The 17,687-nt window shown below is 40.4% G+C and overlaps 3 protein-coding genes across 5 annotated transcripts; 2 read left to right on the forward strand and 1 right to left on the reverse strand.

The window, feature by feature from the left end:
- The first annotated feature begins 532 nt into the window (after positions 1 to 532).
- Positions 533 to 6,134, forward strand: si:ch211-284e13.6 (uncharacterized). The gene is made up of 4 exons (XM_026921780.3): positions 533 to 647; positions 2,505 to 2,607; positions 3,738 to 4,731; positions 4,839 to 6,134. The coding sequence occupies exons 3-4, from the start codon at positions 3,769 to 3,771 to the stop codon at positions 4,848 to 4,850; spliced, it is 975 nt and encodes a 324-aa protein (XP_026777581.1). The 5' UTR covers positions 533 to 647; positions 2,505 to 2,607; positions 3,738 to 3,768; the 3' UTR covers positions 4,851 to 6,134.
- A 1,810-nt stretch (positions 6,135 to 7,944) lies between these two features.
- On the forward strand, positions 7,945 to 12,427 carry LOC113531220 (uncharacterized). 2 transcript variants are annotated; one of them, XM_026921793.3, is made up of 4 exons: positions 7,945 to 9,935; positions 10,724 to 10,776; positions 10,909 to 10,974; positions 11,793 to 12,427. In XM_026921793.3, the coding sequence occupies exons 1-4, from the start codon at positions 9,779 to 9,781 to the stop codon at positions 12,207 to 12,209; spliced, it is 693 nt and encodes a 230-aa protein (XP_026777594.1). In that variant the 5' UTR covers positions 7,945 to 9,778; the 3' UTR covers positions 12,210 to 12,427. The 2 variants fall into 2 exon arrangements, with proteins under 2 accessions (XP_026777594.1, XP_026777597.1); XM_026921796.3 differs by having other exon boundaries at positions 7,947 to 9,979.
- Positions 12,428 to 12,582: 155 nt separating this feature from the next.
- On the reverse strand, positions 12,583 to 17,665 carry si:ch211-284e13.5 (uncharacterized protein LOC793850 homolog). Of its 2 annotated transcripts, none has more exons than XM_026921755.3 (3): positions 16,742 to 17,665; positions 14,779 to 15,090; positions 12,583 to 14,004 (listed from the first exon to the last, which is right to left on the reverse strand). In XM_026921755.3, exons 1-3 carry the CDS (start codon positions 17,220 to 17,222, stop codon positions 13,412 to 13,414), a joined length of 1,386 nt encoding a protein of 461 aa, XP_026777556.2. In that variant the 5' UTR covers positions 17,223 to 17,665; the 3' UTR covers positions 12,583 to 13,411. The 2 variants fall into 2 exon arrangements, with proteins under 2 accessions (XP_026777556.2, XP_026777557.2); XM_026921756.3 differs by having other exon boundaries at positions 16,778 to 17,664.
- Between the last annotated feature and the right edge of the window lie 22 nt (positions 17,666 to 17,687).

Genomic DNA, 17,687 nt, shown 5'->3' on the forward strand with positions numbered 1-17,687 from the left:
TAATACATTGATTATTGCTTTTAATAAGCTAATAAAAATCCAGGATGATATGGAGGTATCTGATTGGTCCAGACGTCCACAAAGAACAAGGTTACAAGTATTTAGATATTTAAATTATTTTTTTTAAAAAAACAACCAAACAAACAAGAAAGTAAACTATAAACTATTTGCATACATTCATTCATCCCATTGGGACTGTATTTCCGACAACCGCGATGACGTTTCCACCTCGGCACGCGGTCATTTGCCTAGATCTAGGACACAGAAGCCCCGCCCATTGCCCGAAATGAGACCTCTCATTGGACAAAGTCAGATTCTATGGGTGTGGCGTGAAAACGTGACTAAACTATGATTGGGCTGTATCAGAATGCGAACTCGCGTCCAGCACATGAAGCAACTAAAGACAGTCTGGTATTAGAGACTGGATAAACAATAATCTTGGCTGTTGGTTTCTTTAAGGGAAAAAAAAACCAGGCGAAATTAATTACTTTATTGTTTTTAACTGAGTAATGGAAAGAGATGGAGTTAGGCGTACACCAGATGTAGATGTGACTTTTTTGTTTGTTTTTTAGAAGACAATGCAAAGCATAACGGAGGATTCACTCATCAAGCGCTCCAAGGGTTTATACAGATCAGGATAAGAGAAGGTAAAACTTCAGAAACTTGTTCATCGCAAAAAAATTGTCATGCAGAACTTATATCAAAACAAAAAGTAAGCTTCTTCTTCCACTTCCTCTTCTTCTTCTTGTTATTATTATTATTATTATTACTTAATAAAATAATCTTTTAACAAACTCATATAAACTTTGCCTGCTGTTCTAGACATGTAATTAACTCAGTACACGTCGATTTTCAAATGTTTTGATGTCATTTCCTGTTCAACGTTTATGATACTGATTAAAATGATAAAAATTGATAGCGCGCGCGCCAGAGGTTGCCAGATTGGGTTGTGATCCTACTTAACACTTTGGACAGTAAAATCATTTTATTAATTATTAAACTCTGGAGAGATTAGAGTTTAGGCATTTAAGAGTGATTAGTAGTAAATATAAATAGTAGTAAGCAGGTACTGTGGAACCCCTGTAAAATATGTGTAATTATCTTTAAATAAAAAAGACGGTTGCTTGGTTACTGGTTGAGGGCGGGGTCAGCCCGAATATAAACGCAGGGAGGGGAAATAAAAGAAGACAACAAACCCTAGAAATGTAGGCCAGCGTGCGTGACCCAATTCCACACACACACAGACACACACACACACACACACAATTTATGTTTAAATAGTGCACTATAGTAACTATACATTTGTACTATGCATATAGCATACAGTTGTATACAATTGTAATAACTGTATACAATTTGTACATTCGTCATTGTACATTTATATTCTCTTGACCTGTTAGTGGCTGAAAATTCTTTTCCAAAAACTTTTGGTGAAGCCAATTAATTCAATGCACAGTCCAGTTTTCACAATTGTATGAGAAATATAATGTAGAACATTTATTCATTCATCTTCAGTAACCGGATTATCCTGGTTAGGGTCACAATAGAGCTGGAGCAGTCCATCACAGGACACCATGCACATACACCTAGGGGCCGTTTAGCATAGCCAGTCCACCCAACTGCATTTTTTGTGAGGAAATCATCACAAACACAGGACAAACATGCACAGAAACTCAGTAACTCCAGCACAGGATCGAACCAGAGACTCTGGAGTTGGGAGGCAGTGACACTCCCCACTGACCCGACTGTGCTACTTGTAGAATGTTTATTTGTTTATGGATCAATGGATCAACTTTCTGAGGTATTTCAGAAAAAAAGTAACCTGGCGTGCTACAAAATGTCATTTCCAACAGGCAGATCAATGACCACAACAAGGAAAAATTACCTCCTGCCCTCGTGTTACAGCTCTGTACAGACTACATTAATAGGCCTGTATTAAAATAGTATGTGGCTCTACTGACATACTGTTTAGCACAGCAGCAAGCCGTCTGGGTGGCAGCCCAAGTGTGATCAAGGAGATCCCTCCTCTCACCTTGGCACAACTCCAGTTCTTGTGTATTTTTCTTTCAGAGTGCCAGGGTAATTTCCAGAGAGAGTTTGTATGTGGAAGAAACAAAATGCTTGCACATGACCTTAATTTAACATGTTGCTAACAACAAACCATGGTTTGTGATGTTATGGCAGGCTCTTTCCTCCAGCAAACCACAGCCTTCACAATATGTTAGTGAAAGATGTCAGGTGACCTTATTTTTGCCTCAAACCCATGAACAGCATCACAGATCCACTACAATCAGCACACATAAAATCTCAGGCTTATATAAACCCACAAACTAGAATTAGCTGCTGAATTCAACATTGCCTTGGAGTACTGATGTGTTCCATTTGGTTTTATGGAAGTGACATTAATTGGACAAAAAATTTAATTAAGTTACTGATAAAATAAATGGAGTGCTAACATTAACAAATGCATTCATGTAAACTGAAACACTTTACTCTGTCCCCAGAAGAAGGTCACCAGCATCAGGTCGCTCCCAGTCTTTTGTGGAGGAGTATCGGGTGTTTTTGGCTCTACTTCCCTTGCCAGAGTGCTGACAACAGGAGATCGTGGTGAGTATATGAGACAGATATTTTGTTTTGGGCCCCCTGGCGAAGGCGATCACTCTGAGGCTGACCTACTTTTCTTCTTCAGTTCATACCTGCAGAGCTATTTATACTCATGACACACATACTCTCTCTCTCTCTTTCTCTCTCTCTCTCTCTCTCTCTCTCTCTCTAAACCAGTAAATACACTAAATACATTCTAAAGTTCTGGGCAATAAGCCATCATTGCCATTCAATATTCCTCCTCATCCACATCTACTCAAACCAGATCCCACAAGTTTTTGCATGCTCTTTTTTTTTCTTTCCTCAGATTGGGTTATTCTTTGGCTTGCCCTCAGTGCTGTGGCGCCTGCATATTGTGTGCAGACTGATTCACACTGTTTTGTTGAATAAATGCCTTTTGTGTCCAAGCTGTCTGGACTTAAATGGAGCATGGAGTTGGATCGTTGTAAGTGATAGTGTAGGCTTGACATGCCGCAATAAATCTACGCCAACAGAGAAGTCTCACAATAGTGAAATACACAATAGTGTGTGGGCTCACATTTCAAACTATTACTGAGAGGAGACACCATGGCATTTTAAATAAAGGAATGGAACTCAGTGTAAGACTTGGATTGGTGATTGGAATTTTAACATACTAGAGACTCACTGGGCGACACAGTGGCGCAGGGGTAGCATTGTCACTTTACAGGTACAAGTTCCCTGGTTTGATCCTGAGTGTCTCTGCTTGGGGTTTCCTCTAAGTTCTCTGGTTTCTTCCTAGTAGGTGGACTGGCTACACTAAATTGCTCCAAAGGGTGAATGTTTGTGTTAATGGTGCCCTGTGATGGACTAGCATCCCATCCAATGTATATTTTCACCAAGTGTTCCTGGTATAGACTTCTAAACCACCATGACCCCACCCATGATAAAGTGGATGCTGAAGATGAATAAATGCGGGGAAAATCATTGGAAATCTCTGCCAATATGGCTGCAACCATAGTGAACTAGATGCATTTTATTTATATATTATATATTATCACAAGCTATAGAATTCAACTTATTAACACAACCTAGTAATTGCCTATACTCGGATGTACCTTACAATCTTCTTCTAACCAATTCTTATCTTTTTTTCCCCCTTTTGCTCCTGATAGGAGCCTGAAGTATCATCCTGCAGTTCCACACATGGACAACCGGAGGTATCTCCCTCAGGCAGGGGTTGACAAGTCCAAACTCTCCACCTCAGCCATCCAACCAGAGCATAACAGTGAGGTTAGACCAGTCAGAAGAGAACCAGGTGACTCAGTGATCACTACAAGAGTCAGGATGGAAGAGCACTCAGATGTTCCCTGCAAGGTGCCTCGCTTCCAGTATGTTGACTTCCCCTCACTACACCAGTGCATCAAGCAGCTATCTGTGCCACCACTGGAGGGCTGGCTAGCCTCATGCCCACTTGGAAAGGTGCCAGCACACCGTCCCAGCAGCCCAAAGGAGAAGGTGCCCAAGTTTAAATATGTGGACTACCCATCACTCTACCACTGCATCCAGCAACTGTCTGTGCCTCCACTGGAGATCTGGAGCTCAAAGCTTAGAAAGCCCAGCCCAGGTGGGTTACAGACGGACACAGTAGGGGTACAGTGTCCCTCTCAGGTGCTTGGAGGTAGAAGGAAAAATGAAGAGATGCAGGAAAATAGAGCAGAACCACAAAGTAAGGAAAAGAGGCGGAGTGGGAGCACAGTCCATGTCCCAGTTCCAGAGCCGGCAGTCCTGCAGCACATGAAAGATACAAAACCAGGTTCGGCCTCAGAGAAGGAAGAGAATTCCCAAGGAGATTCCAACATGCACCAAAAGCACTCTGGTTTTAGCTCAAATTGTGTTTCTAGATCTGAGGCAGGTTCTAGACCAGAACTGGATAGAGCTGTAAAAGGGAATGAGAAAAGTCTCAGGCCGTCTGTTATCAGCCTGGTGCGTACAGAAAGACAAAAACACAGGGTGGACCTAGAGGAGCGACCAGAGCGGTGGAAATCTCCAGCTCCCATAACACAGGTGGAGCAGCCGATAGATCTAGAGTTGGTCTGTCCCCTCGGCCGGCAGATATTTACAGATCCAGTGGAGCACAAAACTCACCAGTGCAGACACAAAGACAAGGTCAGCATGATTGCTAAACAAATTCTCTAACTCCAACAAACTTTACACACTAATGTTTCAATTGTAAAGAATTCATCCAACTAATTTCCTTCTGTCTCATTTTACAGGGACCACACTGAGGGCCTGACTTCAAGATGGCCATCTTTCAAACTCTTCCAAGATATCATCAGTTGCCTGTTGTGACAGTTTGGCCTTGACCTATCATCTTGTTCAACTTCTACAGGATGCTTGTAATTGGCAAGGCCTTCTCAACGAAGATCAGTCACAACCTAGAGGTTATTGACAGTGTGTTAAGCCTGAGGGAGATCAAAAAATAACAGAAACACACCCTTTAGAGTTTTGCCTTCCAAAATGCAAGTGAAAGCTAAAAATGAAAGGTATTACAAGCCAAACTGTCTATAAGTGGATATTCAGACAAGCACACACATACCCATATGCATTATTGGTAATATCATCAGTCTAGTGGTGCTAAATAAACGCTACTGGAATTTTGAATATATGTATACTTCTGTAGACTTTGAAAGAAGTGATATTATGTCCAGTTGTTTTTATCTAAAACTACCAAACCTTAAGTGCTGAAAAATTTCAGGCATATTACTATTTGCTGTCCTAAATGAGTAAAGACCAACTGATATAACACTGTTAGCCTATGAGGAGAACATCCATCCATCCATTTTCTGTACCGCTTATCCTACACAGGGTCGTGGGGAGCCTGGAGCCTATCCCAGGGGACTCGGGGTACAAGGAGGGGGACACCCTGGATGGGGTGGTGAGAACATATCTGGCGAAACTAGCTTTAAGATCGGACACAGACACCAGAACTTTCTGTTAATAGGATTTTGGAGAGATACTTTACAGACTAGCAAACCTGAAGCTCTGAATCTGTTGCCTCAAGAAAAGTTGTAGGCACAAAGATTATCATAAAACTGACAATCTCAGCCTGACGCCATGTTTCTCTGACCCCCCAACAACAGGATCCTGCCATCAAATGCAGATTTGAAGTATGGCAATAATGGCCGAATGAAAATTCAGGTGTAGGAAACTTGAGAACTGGGTCAAGAACTGAGTGTGAGCAACACTTTGGGCTTTCTCTCCCAAAGATAAAGTTGATCCTACCTTTGGGAAACCAGACCCAAAGCAGGATACAAATGCATTTCTAAAGACACCGGGAGTTGACTATTTACTTCTGGGTGCCTAAAAGAATGGCAGTTGCTTATGCTGCAAAAAATAGTTTGTTAATCATTTAATAACTGTTTTTTTTATTAATCTTTGTATTTCTGAGGTGTTTTTATGGAATGTCAGGTATGATTGCTAAAAGGTAGAGTTAAGACATATAAACTTGTTTTCAAAATATTTACTTGTTTTGTGTGCATTAAAGATTTTTACTGATAAATACTGTGGGAAGTTTATTAGGTACACCTATTTGGCATCTACACTCATTGGACAATTTATGACAAACTTACCATATAGATGTGTATACATTTCCTAAATGTACAGTCAGGTCCATAAATATTGGGACAGTGACACAGTTTTGGTAATTTTGCCTCTGTACACCACCACAGTGGATTTGAAATGAAGCAGTCAAGATGTGACTGAAGCATAGACTTTCAGCTTTAATTCAAGGGGTTTAACAAAAATATTGCATTAACCATTTAGGAATTACAGCCATTTTTTACAGAGTTCCTCCATTTTCACATTTTGAATTTGCATTTGGTAGCTGTTCATGAGAACTCTCAATATGCCGTCCAAAGAGGTGTTGATGCAAGTGAAGGAGGCCATTATTAGGCTGAAAAACCAAAACAGACCTATCAGAGAGATAGCAGAAACTTTACGAGGGCCAAATCAACAATTTGGTACATTCTTAAAAAGAAGGAATGCACCGGCGAGCTCAGCAACACCAAAAGGCCTGGGAGACCACAGAAAACAACTAAAGTGGATGATTGCAGAATTCTTTTCTTATTGAAGAACAACCCCTTCACAACATCTAGCCAAGTCAGGAACACTCTGGAGGAGGTAGGCCTATCATTGTCAAAGTCTACAATCAAGAGCCACCTTCATGAATGTAAATACAGACGGTTTACCTCAAGATGCAAACCGCTGGTAACACTCAAGAACACAAAGGCCAGATTAGACTTTGCTAAAAAACCTCTAAAAAAAGCCTGACCAGTTCTGATGCAAGATTAACTTGTACCAGAATGATGGGAAGAGAAAAGTATGGAGAAGGAAAGGAAGGGCTCATGATCCAAAGCATACCACATCATCCGTCAAACATGTGGAGGCAGTGTTATGGCATGGGCATGTTTGGCTGCCAACGGAACTGGGTCACTGGGGTTTATTGATAATGTGACTGTTGATAGAAGTAGCAGGATGAATTCTGAAGTGTACAGAGCAGTACTTTCTCCTCAGATTCAGTCAAATGCTGCAAAACTGATAGGACAGCGCTTCACAGTACAGATGGATAACAACCCAAAACATACTGTGAACGCAGCCCAAGAGCTTGGAAATTAAATGTTCTTAAATGGCCGAGTCAGTCACCTGACCTCAACCCAACTGAGCTGCTTTTCACTTACTGAAGACAAATCTGAAGGCAGAATGACCCACAAACAAGCAGCAACTGAAGATGGCTGCAGTAAAGACCTGGCAAATCATCTCAAGGGAGGAAACTCAGCATTTGGTGATGTCCATGGGGTCCAGACTTCAGGTAGTCATTGACTGCAAAGGATTTACCTCCAAGTAATAAAAACAATCCTAATATTTATGATTATATTAGTTTGTCCCATTACTTTTGAGCCTGTGAAAATGGAGGAACTCTGTAAAAAATGTCTGTAATTCCTAAACGGTTAATGCAATATTTTTGTTAAACCCCTTGAATTAAAGCTGAAAGTCTACGCTTCAGTCACATCTTGACTGCTTCATTTCAAATAAACTGTGGTGGTATACAGAGGCAAATTACCAAAACTGTGTCACTGTCCCAATATTTATGGACCTGACTGTACTTACTAATGACATGGAGCTACAATTTCTGCAACAGCAACAAGTGACAAAGTGACATCACGACAAGCGACATTTGAACTGAGATTTCAGATTAGGTATGACACAGTAGAGACAAATTCAATGTCCAAATGACTGACTCAAATGATTCCTTACACCAATCCAGTGCCCCACCCCCCCCCCAAGTTCTCCACTCATAACTTCATAGTTCCTACCTGCAACTGATTGCCATTTACTGTATGACGTACCAAAATGGAAGAAAAACCTATGACCATGGTTTCATCTTATGCTGTCATTTATAGCCTCTGATTAATCTAAAGCTGGGAAGGACATATCAAAGATTGTTGGTGCCTCTGGTACATACCTAATATATCTAGCTTGCTTTGCTAATCTGCCCACAAGTTTCTACCAAAGCCTAGCATGTATCATGTAAATCAAACTTGAAACAAAAGTGGTGTGTATAAATCATATATTGGGAGTATATAGGTTATACATTTTGGCTATTATCCTTTCTCATTGGAACTTTTCGCTTGCTAGTGTGAATGTAGGGTTAGGGTTTAGCACTGAAAAACATTAATACAAAAGGATCTCTCAGTACACTACAGACTATAATTTGGGTTAACCAACATTGTTTCCAAACACCCACGTTCATCATGTAAACATTCTTTATTAATACTGCAGGTCATGGTATTAATTAATAGAATGAGTTAACAAGATGTCAACCTGTGTAGTGTGTAATCTATGCTTCATTATTTTCTGATGAGCTAAGGGTTAGTGCATGCATTAATTCATTATCATGAAAGTTTAAGTTAAGTATTGATTGGGTGAAATAAGATATACTGGGAGGTCAGGGATACTGGGACAGTAAAACTTGGAAGCATTTATTTTCCAGCCTGATAAGTGAAAGTCAAAACTTATCTTAGTATGCCCTGCTTGATAAAAATGACATGAATTAATTAATGTATTGTTTCATTAAAATGGGCTGTGGTCAGCATCAGACAGAAAGCTGACCAAAAAAGCTTGAGACAGGAAAAAATGGCATATGCATTGACCATTTTTATAAGGTTCTAAAAATTGTCATGACTTGCACATATTTATGATACCTATCTACATAATATGTACTACTGTAACAAAACAAACATGTATCAGACATGTTGTCGATCAAAATGGTTTTCAGTCAGTTCTGACAATAAGGCTTAAGCCATGCTTCTTTAGAATATACACTATATGCTCAAAATTTTGTGGACACCTGACAATCACAATCATACTGTATATGCTTGTTGAACGTCCCATTCAAGATTTAGTACCCCTTTGCTGTTATAATAACCTTCACTCTTCTGGGAAGGCTTTCCACTAGATTTTGGAGTGTGACTGTGTTCATCTGAAAGGTGTTCAGTGGGGCTGAAGTCAGGGCTCTGTGCAGGACACTCGAATTTTTCCACTCAAACCTTGGCAAAGCATGTCTTCATGGAATTTGCTTTGTGCACAGGGGCATCCTCATGCTGGAACAGGTTTGGACCTTTTACTTTCCATGAAGGGAAATTGTAATGCTACAGCATAGACATCTTAGACAATTCCGCACTTTCAACTTTGTGGCAACATTTTAGGGGAAGGAAGGCTCACACATGGGTGCGATGCTCAGGTGTCCACAAACATTTGGCCATATAGGGTATTTCACAATCACATGACTGGAGGTTTCAGAAATGTATTGTGTGTTCAGACAAGCTTAATAACCTGCCCCTTAATATCTTAAAATATGCTTGTTTGTGGAGCTCATATCAGTTAATCTAATAAAGTGTCCTCTGAGGGTATGAATTCACTGCCTGTTCTGGCAGCCTATTTCCTCCTACCTGGCTATATTTTCTCTTCCTTTGTTTTAAAAAAAAAAAAAAACGCTAGTTATTAGTTGACTGCAAAAGAAACCATTGCTGTTGATACATTTGTATAAACAATGCGGAACATGTGCGTAAAGTTTTGGGATTTTCCTCTGATCTATATCAGGGTGTTCTGATCAGGAAATCACCGTAATCGTGAATCTTATGACAATGAGACACACATGGTTCTTCTTTCACTCCTCGACATGCTGCGAGCAAGAAGGAAGAAGGTGACCATTAGCGCGAGCGGTGCTGAACACAGCGCGAGGACGAGACGCTCGAGAGTAAAACGGTGTAGTGAGGAAAAAGACGGAAAGGACCCTGGAATGGGAGGAGCAGGTACATGTTTTCGAAGTGTCCTGTCTTTCTTAAACGGATAGTGGGTGAGAAAAAATTATATTTACCCCATATTCAGGTCTTGCGCCGCATTTGGTGTCATGCGTATTTACATGCGTTTACATTTTTGCCTCATGGCAATATGTCGAAATGTAATTGCATGCTTGGTTTCTCACACTGTATGGTAATTATTACATTCAAAGCCACTTTACAATAAACAATGAAAGCATTGTTCAGTGGCAGCAGTGGCTGAACGGTTAAAGCTCTTGGTTGATCAGAAGGCTGGGGGTTCAAGCTGGCACTGTTGGGCCCTTGAGCAAGACCCTGAACCCCCTCAGCACCACGGGTGCCATATCATAGTTGACCCTGCACTCTGACCCCAGCTTCCTAACATGCTGGGGAACAATAAATTAAAAAAAAAAAAATCACTGTGCTGTAATATATATGTGACAAATAATGGCTTCTTCTTCCTTGTAGCCTACATTTGATAAACCATTACTTAGCCACATTGTCATTTGGGGCTTTCATACTGCGTACTTTTGTTTTTTTGCTCCCAAACTGTAATGCCCAACATAGATTAAAAGTCTTAACAACATTCCTAAATTCATCTCTTCAGTCGTAAATACTCAACTTTGGCTGTCCAAAACAACATTAGGTTTCACTTTTGTTTTTATTAATGCTACGCCACTCAGCTGTGATAAAGTGAAACTATGATCCTGCACATTCAAATGAAGCAAATGAATAACAGTGAGTTTGTAAATACAAGCAAACAAACGCCTAATTTTTTTTAGTTTCATCACAAGAAGCTGATCCACCCAACAAAGAAAATCCCACATTATTGCAGGTAAGAGACTACTTTCTGGCAACAGCAGCGTTTAGCTTTTAGTTCTGTTACAGACCAAGATTTTAAGTGCATACGTTTAACTCTTAAACACTCAAACACAGCTCTTAAATAAGGTTCACATTTTATGCACAGACAACAGTGAAGGTCAGGTCTACGAAGACACTGCCACTGCCTGAGGAGCTGGATTACAGCAAAATGGTGAGCAGGACAGAAATGCTTTTATAGTCACAAATTTCACATTCCCCCATGTACCACAATAGAGATGCTGATCTCTGCCCTTGGCCTGTTGGTACTTGTGTTCAGTTTATTTCCCTGCATAAGTTTCTGCTTGATTTTATTACACTTAAAAAGGAATATTTGATGGGTTCTTAGTTTCCAAAAATGGTTTTAGTTCGGAACTGATAGTGGAACACTTGTTAAGGGCTCGCCCCAGAAGGACAACCGGAGGGAGAATTGTTAAGAGTTCCAGACAGTTTTTTATAGTATAGTAACAAATAATTCACATCACAAATTGACAAATTGAAATTATGTGACTTATCACATGAAAATGTCAAACTCATGCAGAGGAACCTGGTTGCCTACTGTTATAGGAAAATAATCAACGATTGGTTGGGATTCAATGTTGATTATTTTCCTATAACAGCACATCCTGAAATGTTTATTTCCTCTTATACTACAGCAATTTGCCAGTCATTACAATTTCCAATTATTAAAGAATAATATGTAGTACATTGTAACCATTTAGAGTTACATGTAATGTTGTGGATTGTCTGTGAAACAAGTTATTTGCTGTTATCACTTACATTATAGCAGCTGTAAAAATTCACTTTCTTTTGAATAAGACAAAAAAAAAGCAGACTTGAGAATACAACAGTTGTATCTACAAACCATTTAATGATATTGCAAGGGAAAGTGCTCCAAATAGCCTCTGGTGTGACAGAACTGACGTGTATTTCTGAGATCTAAGGAAAAGGCAACAAAGACACTGCTCTAATGAATTTTTGTCTGATTTACAGTGTCCAAAGTGTTCCTCCTTCCTGAAGCCTGCAGTGGTTCCAGCAGGACATACCACTTCACTACAGCAGTGCCCACGGTGCTCTACCACACCATTGTGTGAGCATTGCCTGTACCCTTGCCCTGACAGCACCTGTACCAACCAGTCATGCCAGGTTGTCTCTATGCTGCTCACCTGTGACCAAGTTAGGGATCCGAACAGCCGTGTGTATGGCTGCCCTCTTTTCCGAGCCTGCCCCAAATGTCACAGTATAATGATGCACCAGTCAGGGTGTAAGTATGTGAGTTGTGCACAGTGCAGGCATATATACTGTTTTATCTGCCTAAGGATCAAACAAGAGTGCGTAAAGGACACAAACAAGTACTGGTCCCTGACCTGCTCCGCACCCAGAGCAGCACGGCAGAGATTTCAAACCTGACGAGCTGGACAAATGAGATCTCTCACAGCTGTATATAAAATATTATAAAGGGAAAATTTAAACATAGTGACAGATCAGCATATCTGAGAAAGCAATCAAATATATTCACTATTATTCAAAACAAACTATTTTTGTAAGCTCAGAACTAACAATTATTCTGCAGTGATGGAAACATTGTATATTCTGACTCAAAACCTAACTGCTTTCCATCTTTTGATTTTTTTTTACAGAATGTCTGTTCACTTAAATGTATGTCCCTTAACAATATATATATTTTTATTATTACAACAGTAAAGTTTAAGGTAATCCTTAACAGAATTGGAAACTCTTTAGAAGTCAGTATGAACTATCCAATAAATAAATCCCACTAAAGGACAGTCAGAGACTCTTTTTAATTCCAGTGTTGTGATATCTAGGATGTCTGGAATGAGACAAATTCACATTGGATACAGGGAAACATTTCAAGTCAACTCTTTGTTGTCAGGCACTTAAAGCAGCTTTAAAAGAGTGAACAGTAAAATGTCTACCTGCTCCTCCTGGTCACATATCAAACCACTCTGTCACAACAGTATAACAGCATACACTGTAGAAATGTCATATTCCTGTAATTAACTGCTGCCAGGTATCCATTCATTGGTTTCAGAAAACCATGACCAAAGAAATCCACTTTTTGATCATACTCAAATTTACTTCACAAGTCAATTTGTCAAAAGCAAAAACAAACACAACACACCACACCCAAGTCGCAAAAAGAAAAAGGCAGCATAGGTCCACACAGCTTGTCTTCAACCATAAATGCAACACAAATATACACACGTTATGAGAGAACTGCGGGATACCAGACAACCATATATTTGATCCAAGAAATCTACTGCATTTGGATTTGTCGTGTCACAGTTTCATAAATAATTTGTAAAAGACTTATACAATCTTAATTCATTCTTAATTTGACGATTGTCATCTTGCCACCTTTCATCATGGCCAGAAACACAGCTCTAATTCAAACTATGCCACAAGAAATGATTATTCCACCGTCACTTTTCTTCTTGCTAATGTGGATGAGTCATATGATTTTGGTGGAATATATATCAATAGTACCATGCCCTTGTATGGAATAGTTATATTCATACAAGTAAACTTGTGTTTAATGCTTAGAAATTAGAGTGACCTGAAAATGGCTGAAGCCAAAGAGAAGCTTTCTCTTATGCCCTCCCATAACCCTCTAAATTTGGTCTAGTGTTTGTCAGGCCACTTCTGCGGGCATGTGTCCTCTGATGGAAGCGTAGCCCACCGCAGTTCCGGAAGCTTTTCCCACACTGTGTGCACAAATACGGCTTCTCGCCTGTGTGGATGCGGAAGTGGCGCGTGAGCGCCCACGAGTGTCTGAAACGTGCAGTGCACTCTGTACAAGCATATGGCTTCTCGCCTGTATGGATCCTTTGGTGGATCTTGAGGTGCTCCATGCGATTAAAGTCTCGGCCGCACTGTGAACAGCGAAACGGACTTCGCCCAGGTGGATACAAGCTGCGTTTGGGACTTTTGTGCTGATGGCTGACTAGTTTGGACTGCAAGACACTGCGATACCTGCGCACATCCTCCGGCATAGAAAAGGACTGGCCTAAGGTGTGCCCTTGTCCAGAGCTGTGAAAGGGGAAAAGCGGATTAGGGGCGGGGTTAGTTAGGGAGGAGGCATCTCTCCGGGGGAGTGGTGCGTGGCATGCGTCTGGCTGGCTGGAGGAAGCTGAAGCAAGGAAGTCCATACCTGGAAGGTCTCCTTGGAAGAGAGAGGGATTGGCTATTGGGGTAACCAGACAGGCAAAGAACAAAAAATGGGTTACTTGAGATTATACATTATATTACATTTTTATATCAAGAGCTATTATGATGTTTTCAAAACAAAAGCAGGTTTATCCAGATTTGTCTTGTTAAGCAGCATTTTTAACTTGAAAATAACATCATAAGCGTTGCATTCATAACACTATTCTCTCTAGACTGTGCAATGCTACTCAAAAATGCTGTTTAAATAGGCTACCTCCCCCAAATTGAACTTAGGGTTAATGACTACAATTTGAAGGGTTTGTAATAAAACCTGCTTAATATCACAGTATATCATATAACTGTACACAGAAAAACCCTGCTTGAACACATGTTAAAATGGAACTTGTGAATTCATGCTTTTGACATGGGATGGTAGACAGACGTTATGATTAAGTGGCTAAAGATGTAACAACACTTGCTAGGCAACTAGGCAATATGTACGCCGAAAGACTCCTTACTCTTATCTCACTATTTAATGATCATAATGCAGGCATTAAGTTACACCAATGATGTAAAGGTACAGGGACAGTGGAAGCAAGAAAAAAAGGTGAGGAAAATCAATGTCCCACATATGCACGTCCACAATTTATTCCATATTACATCAAGTTGGACTTCCAAAATTGCAAACATCCTAAGAGTGGGCCATTTGTATGGAAACTTATGATTAACATAGCAAACACAATACCATTAGAATTTAACAACAGTCTAAGACGAGTAAAGCAGCGTGTCTGTGCTTTACACCAAAACTTACCCAGAACAGAACTGCTAGAGGAAGCATATGAGTCTGACTGGCAGCTCTGAAGCTGCAGTGGTTCAGGTCTCCAGTCCTCCAATAACTTTGACTGGGCCACTGAGAGAGAATCTGGGCTAAACACTTGCTCGGCATCAGAGTTGGGGTGAGCGCATTGATCAGCCTCCTCCAACTTTGTTGCATGACCAGACTCAAAGGACATACAGCCCTTTATCTGGACCCCTGAAGCTCCAGGTACCGTTGCTGCCCCAATGCATGCCTGATCAGAATGTGAAGTGTTTTCCTGGATGGCATGATGGTCCTCTTTTATGTCTGTTCAGAGATAAAATATTAAGATGAAATAATTCAGTCATTTCCACTCTTAGCTAAGGAAACAACTTCTTAGAATAGAGGTGCGTTTGATCCCGGCTGCTGTAACCCAAATGATAGAAACAGAATTCATCATATGCGCAAGACGCACCAGCTACATCATCCAGACTTTAGGAAATTGGAAACTAGGTTACATCAAACAAGGTGGCAGCATGGCTGCCAGGGTATGACCAGTTTATATCAGAACAAAGCCAATTTTATACACGGACAAGCAAACATATAATTATAATAGCCTTTCATTTTACTGGAGCCAAATTTGTCCGCCTTATCAACTATCACCTGTCACTTTTCTGTTGAGCCAGCTGATATTGCTTGATCTGTCCGTCTGGGTGGTTTTGCAATTCACTATCCACAGCCCTTTGCTGTTGGGTGCTTATGCGTTTTTTTCACAAGCTTAAGCAATTTTAATTTTTAGCTTTATTTTTATTATTTTAATTTAAACAATTTGAAAGTATATGTGCTCTATTTAAAGGTGATTTACACTGTGCATTTTTTGCCTGAGTTTATATTCATACCAGCACAAACATTATGTTCATTATGGTAAATGTGTAAACTAATTAATTTAAATGATTTTTTTTTTTAAACATCTTAAGAAGCAGGGGAATAAGGAAGACTGGGTAATAAAGAATATTGCTTAGGCCTACTACTTGCATAGTAGTATACTTGCATACTACATGCATAAATTTTTCTTAGTGTGACTAAGAAAAACCAGTGGACTAGTGGTTAGGCTTTGGCGCTCTCACAGCTATGGCCCAGGTTCGATTCCCGGCCAGGGAACCTACCCCAGCCACTGGGGTTGCACAAGACAGTGCACTCTCAGTGCCAGTCCCAAGGGGAGAGTTGCATCAGGAAGGGCATTCAGCGTAAAAACTGTGCCAAATATGCGAACCAATGATCTGCTGTGGCGACCCCTAAAGGAACCATCCAAAAGAAATAACAGCGTTCCTATAATTTTAGAGATTGACTATGTTGAGAAATGAGAAATTATAAAATGAATGAGAAATGCATTATAAAATGTAACCTACCTGTCAGTCTTGGTTTTCTACTGTGACTTTTACTTAATTAAATGAATTTGGAAAATACTTAAGATTTTCTAAACCACATTATTGTTGTTTCTACAGTGAGAAATTATAGAATATTACTCAGGCCAACATCTTAATATGCCGTCATCTGTATAGTCTACTGAGTATATACACAATATTATATGCTGATGAATTTAGAAAAAATGAATGTTTTTTATTTTTTTATTTACTGATGTTAAGAATAAATTTTGAACTAAATTCAAATTTAAATGAGTCTGATGATTAAATAAAAAATGTGTCCCAAATTCCCATGTCTTGAAAAATGGGTTTTGGTCGGTTTTGACTAAATATTAAGAAACAAGATATAATAGAATAAGATATTCTGAATTCTTCACATTTCAGAAAAGCATTATGTGTTGGTGGATTTTTGTGTTATTAATAGCAAGAAAGCTTAGAGAAAGTTGAAATTCAAAAGTATCACCCTATATGCACAATCGCACAAAACTAAATTGTTTTTTTTTTGTCCGACTTGAAACTCTCATAAGAACATGTTAAATAGTTACAGAGCTCACCTTCAATCTCCTGTAAGTGGTGTGAAGAGTGATCACCTGTTAGATTCGGTTTAACATCCTGTGCGCACTCGATTCCGCGAAACGATTCTGCGCGACGCGGATTCGAATCACTGAGAGAGTCTCCATGCGTCTCTTTGACGTCCAGCTGGGAATCGATTCGTGGTTCGGACAGAATCGGGCTCGTGTTGACGGCGATGTCGCGCGTCTGCCGCGTCCCCAGCGTGCGGCTCTGCGCGGCGCGCAGCTCCGTCTGCGCCACGCTGAGCCTCGTCTGGAGGTTCCTGTTGGCCAGCAGGGTTTTGTGCAGCTGATCGCGGACATCGCGGAAAGCTTTCCCGACCAGTTTGGACACCTCGGCCACCGCGAGCTCTCCAGCGACACCGAAGGCGCTTTGGATGCTCGCCGTGAGTTCATCATGGAAAGAAATGGACAGCTCAGCGACCAGACCTGAGTCTGAGAAACTTTCGTGGTTGTGTGCCATAACCGCGCTGAATAACTACACAAAACAGTCTCTTCCTTCTTCACTGCTTAAACAATATGCTAGTTAGCGACCTAGCAATCTACCTAATGTCTCTCTTTTCCTCACAGCACAGTAACAAATTACTAAGCCTACTTCTTATTTCGCACCTGACACTAGGACGTGGACCTCACCGCGGTTTGGTTAGCCTTGTCGAGCCTAAAGTTTACCTCAGTCTTTCATTCAGCTAACTTGACCAGCTAGCTACACACCTGCTAACACATTTCCCCTTTTTTTATCTTCAAACACTTTCTCCTCACACGATAAACGCAGTTTCTCATACTGAAAGCCTGAAACTCGAGACTCGCCACTCCCAAATAAACCGAGTATTTGCTTTTTAAAACACAAAACGTGAAAGTCACATCCCATTAGTTCCCATTTACATTGTGTGACGCGTCCAGCACATCACTTCCTTCTTCCAGGACAGTG

This window comes from Pangasianodon hypophthalmus, chromosome 27, assembly GCF_027358585.1.
Source record: "Pangasianodon hypophthalmus isolate fPanHyp1 chromosome 27, fPanHyp1.pri, whole genome shotgun sequence".
Taxonomy (NCBI): domain Eukaryota; kingdom Metazoa; phylum Chordata; class Actinopteri; order Siluriformes; family Pangasiidae; genus Pangasianodon; species Pangasianodon hypophthalmus.

Bases quoted from the DNA above. Each gene is read 5' to 3' on its own strand.
- LOC113531220 (XM_026921793.3), top strand. From the start codon at position 9,779: ATGGTTCTTCTTTCACTCCTCGACATGCTGCGAGCAAGAAGGAAGAAG. The intron at 9,936-10,723 runs GTACATGTTTTC...AATTTTTTTTAG, and splicing joins CCCTGGAATGGGAGGAGCAG to TTTCATCACAAGAAGCTGAT. The intron at 10,975-11,792 runs GTGAGCAGGACA...TCTGATTTACAG, and splicing joins AGCTGGATTACAGCAAAATG to TGTCCAAAGTGTTCCTCCTT.
- si:ch211-284e13.5 (XM_026921755.3), bottom strand. From the start codon at position 17,222: ATGGCACACAACCACGAAAGTTTCTCAGACTCAGGTCTGGTCGCTGAG. The intron at 15,091-16,741 runs GTGAGCTCTGTA...ATCTCTGAACAG, and splicing joins CCACTTACAGGAGATTGAAG to ACATAAAAGAGGACCATCAT. The intron at 14,005-14,778 runs GTAAGTTTTGGT...TTACCCCAATAG, and splicing joins CTCTAGCAGTTCTGTTCTGG to CCAATCCCTCTCTCTTCCAA.
- si:ch211-284e13.6 (XM_026921780.3), top strand. From the start codon at position 3,769: ATGGACAACCGGAGGTATCTCCCTCAGGCAGGGGTTGACAAGTCCAAA.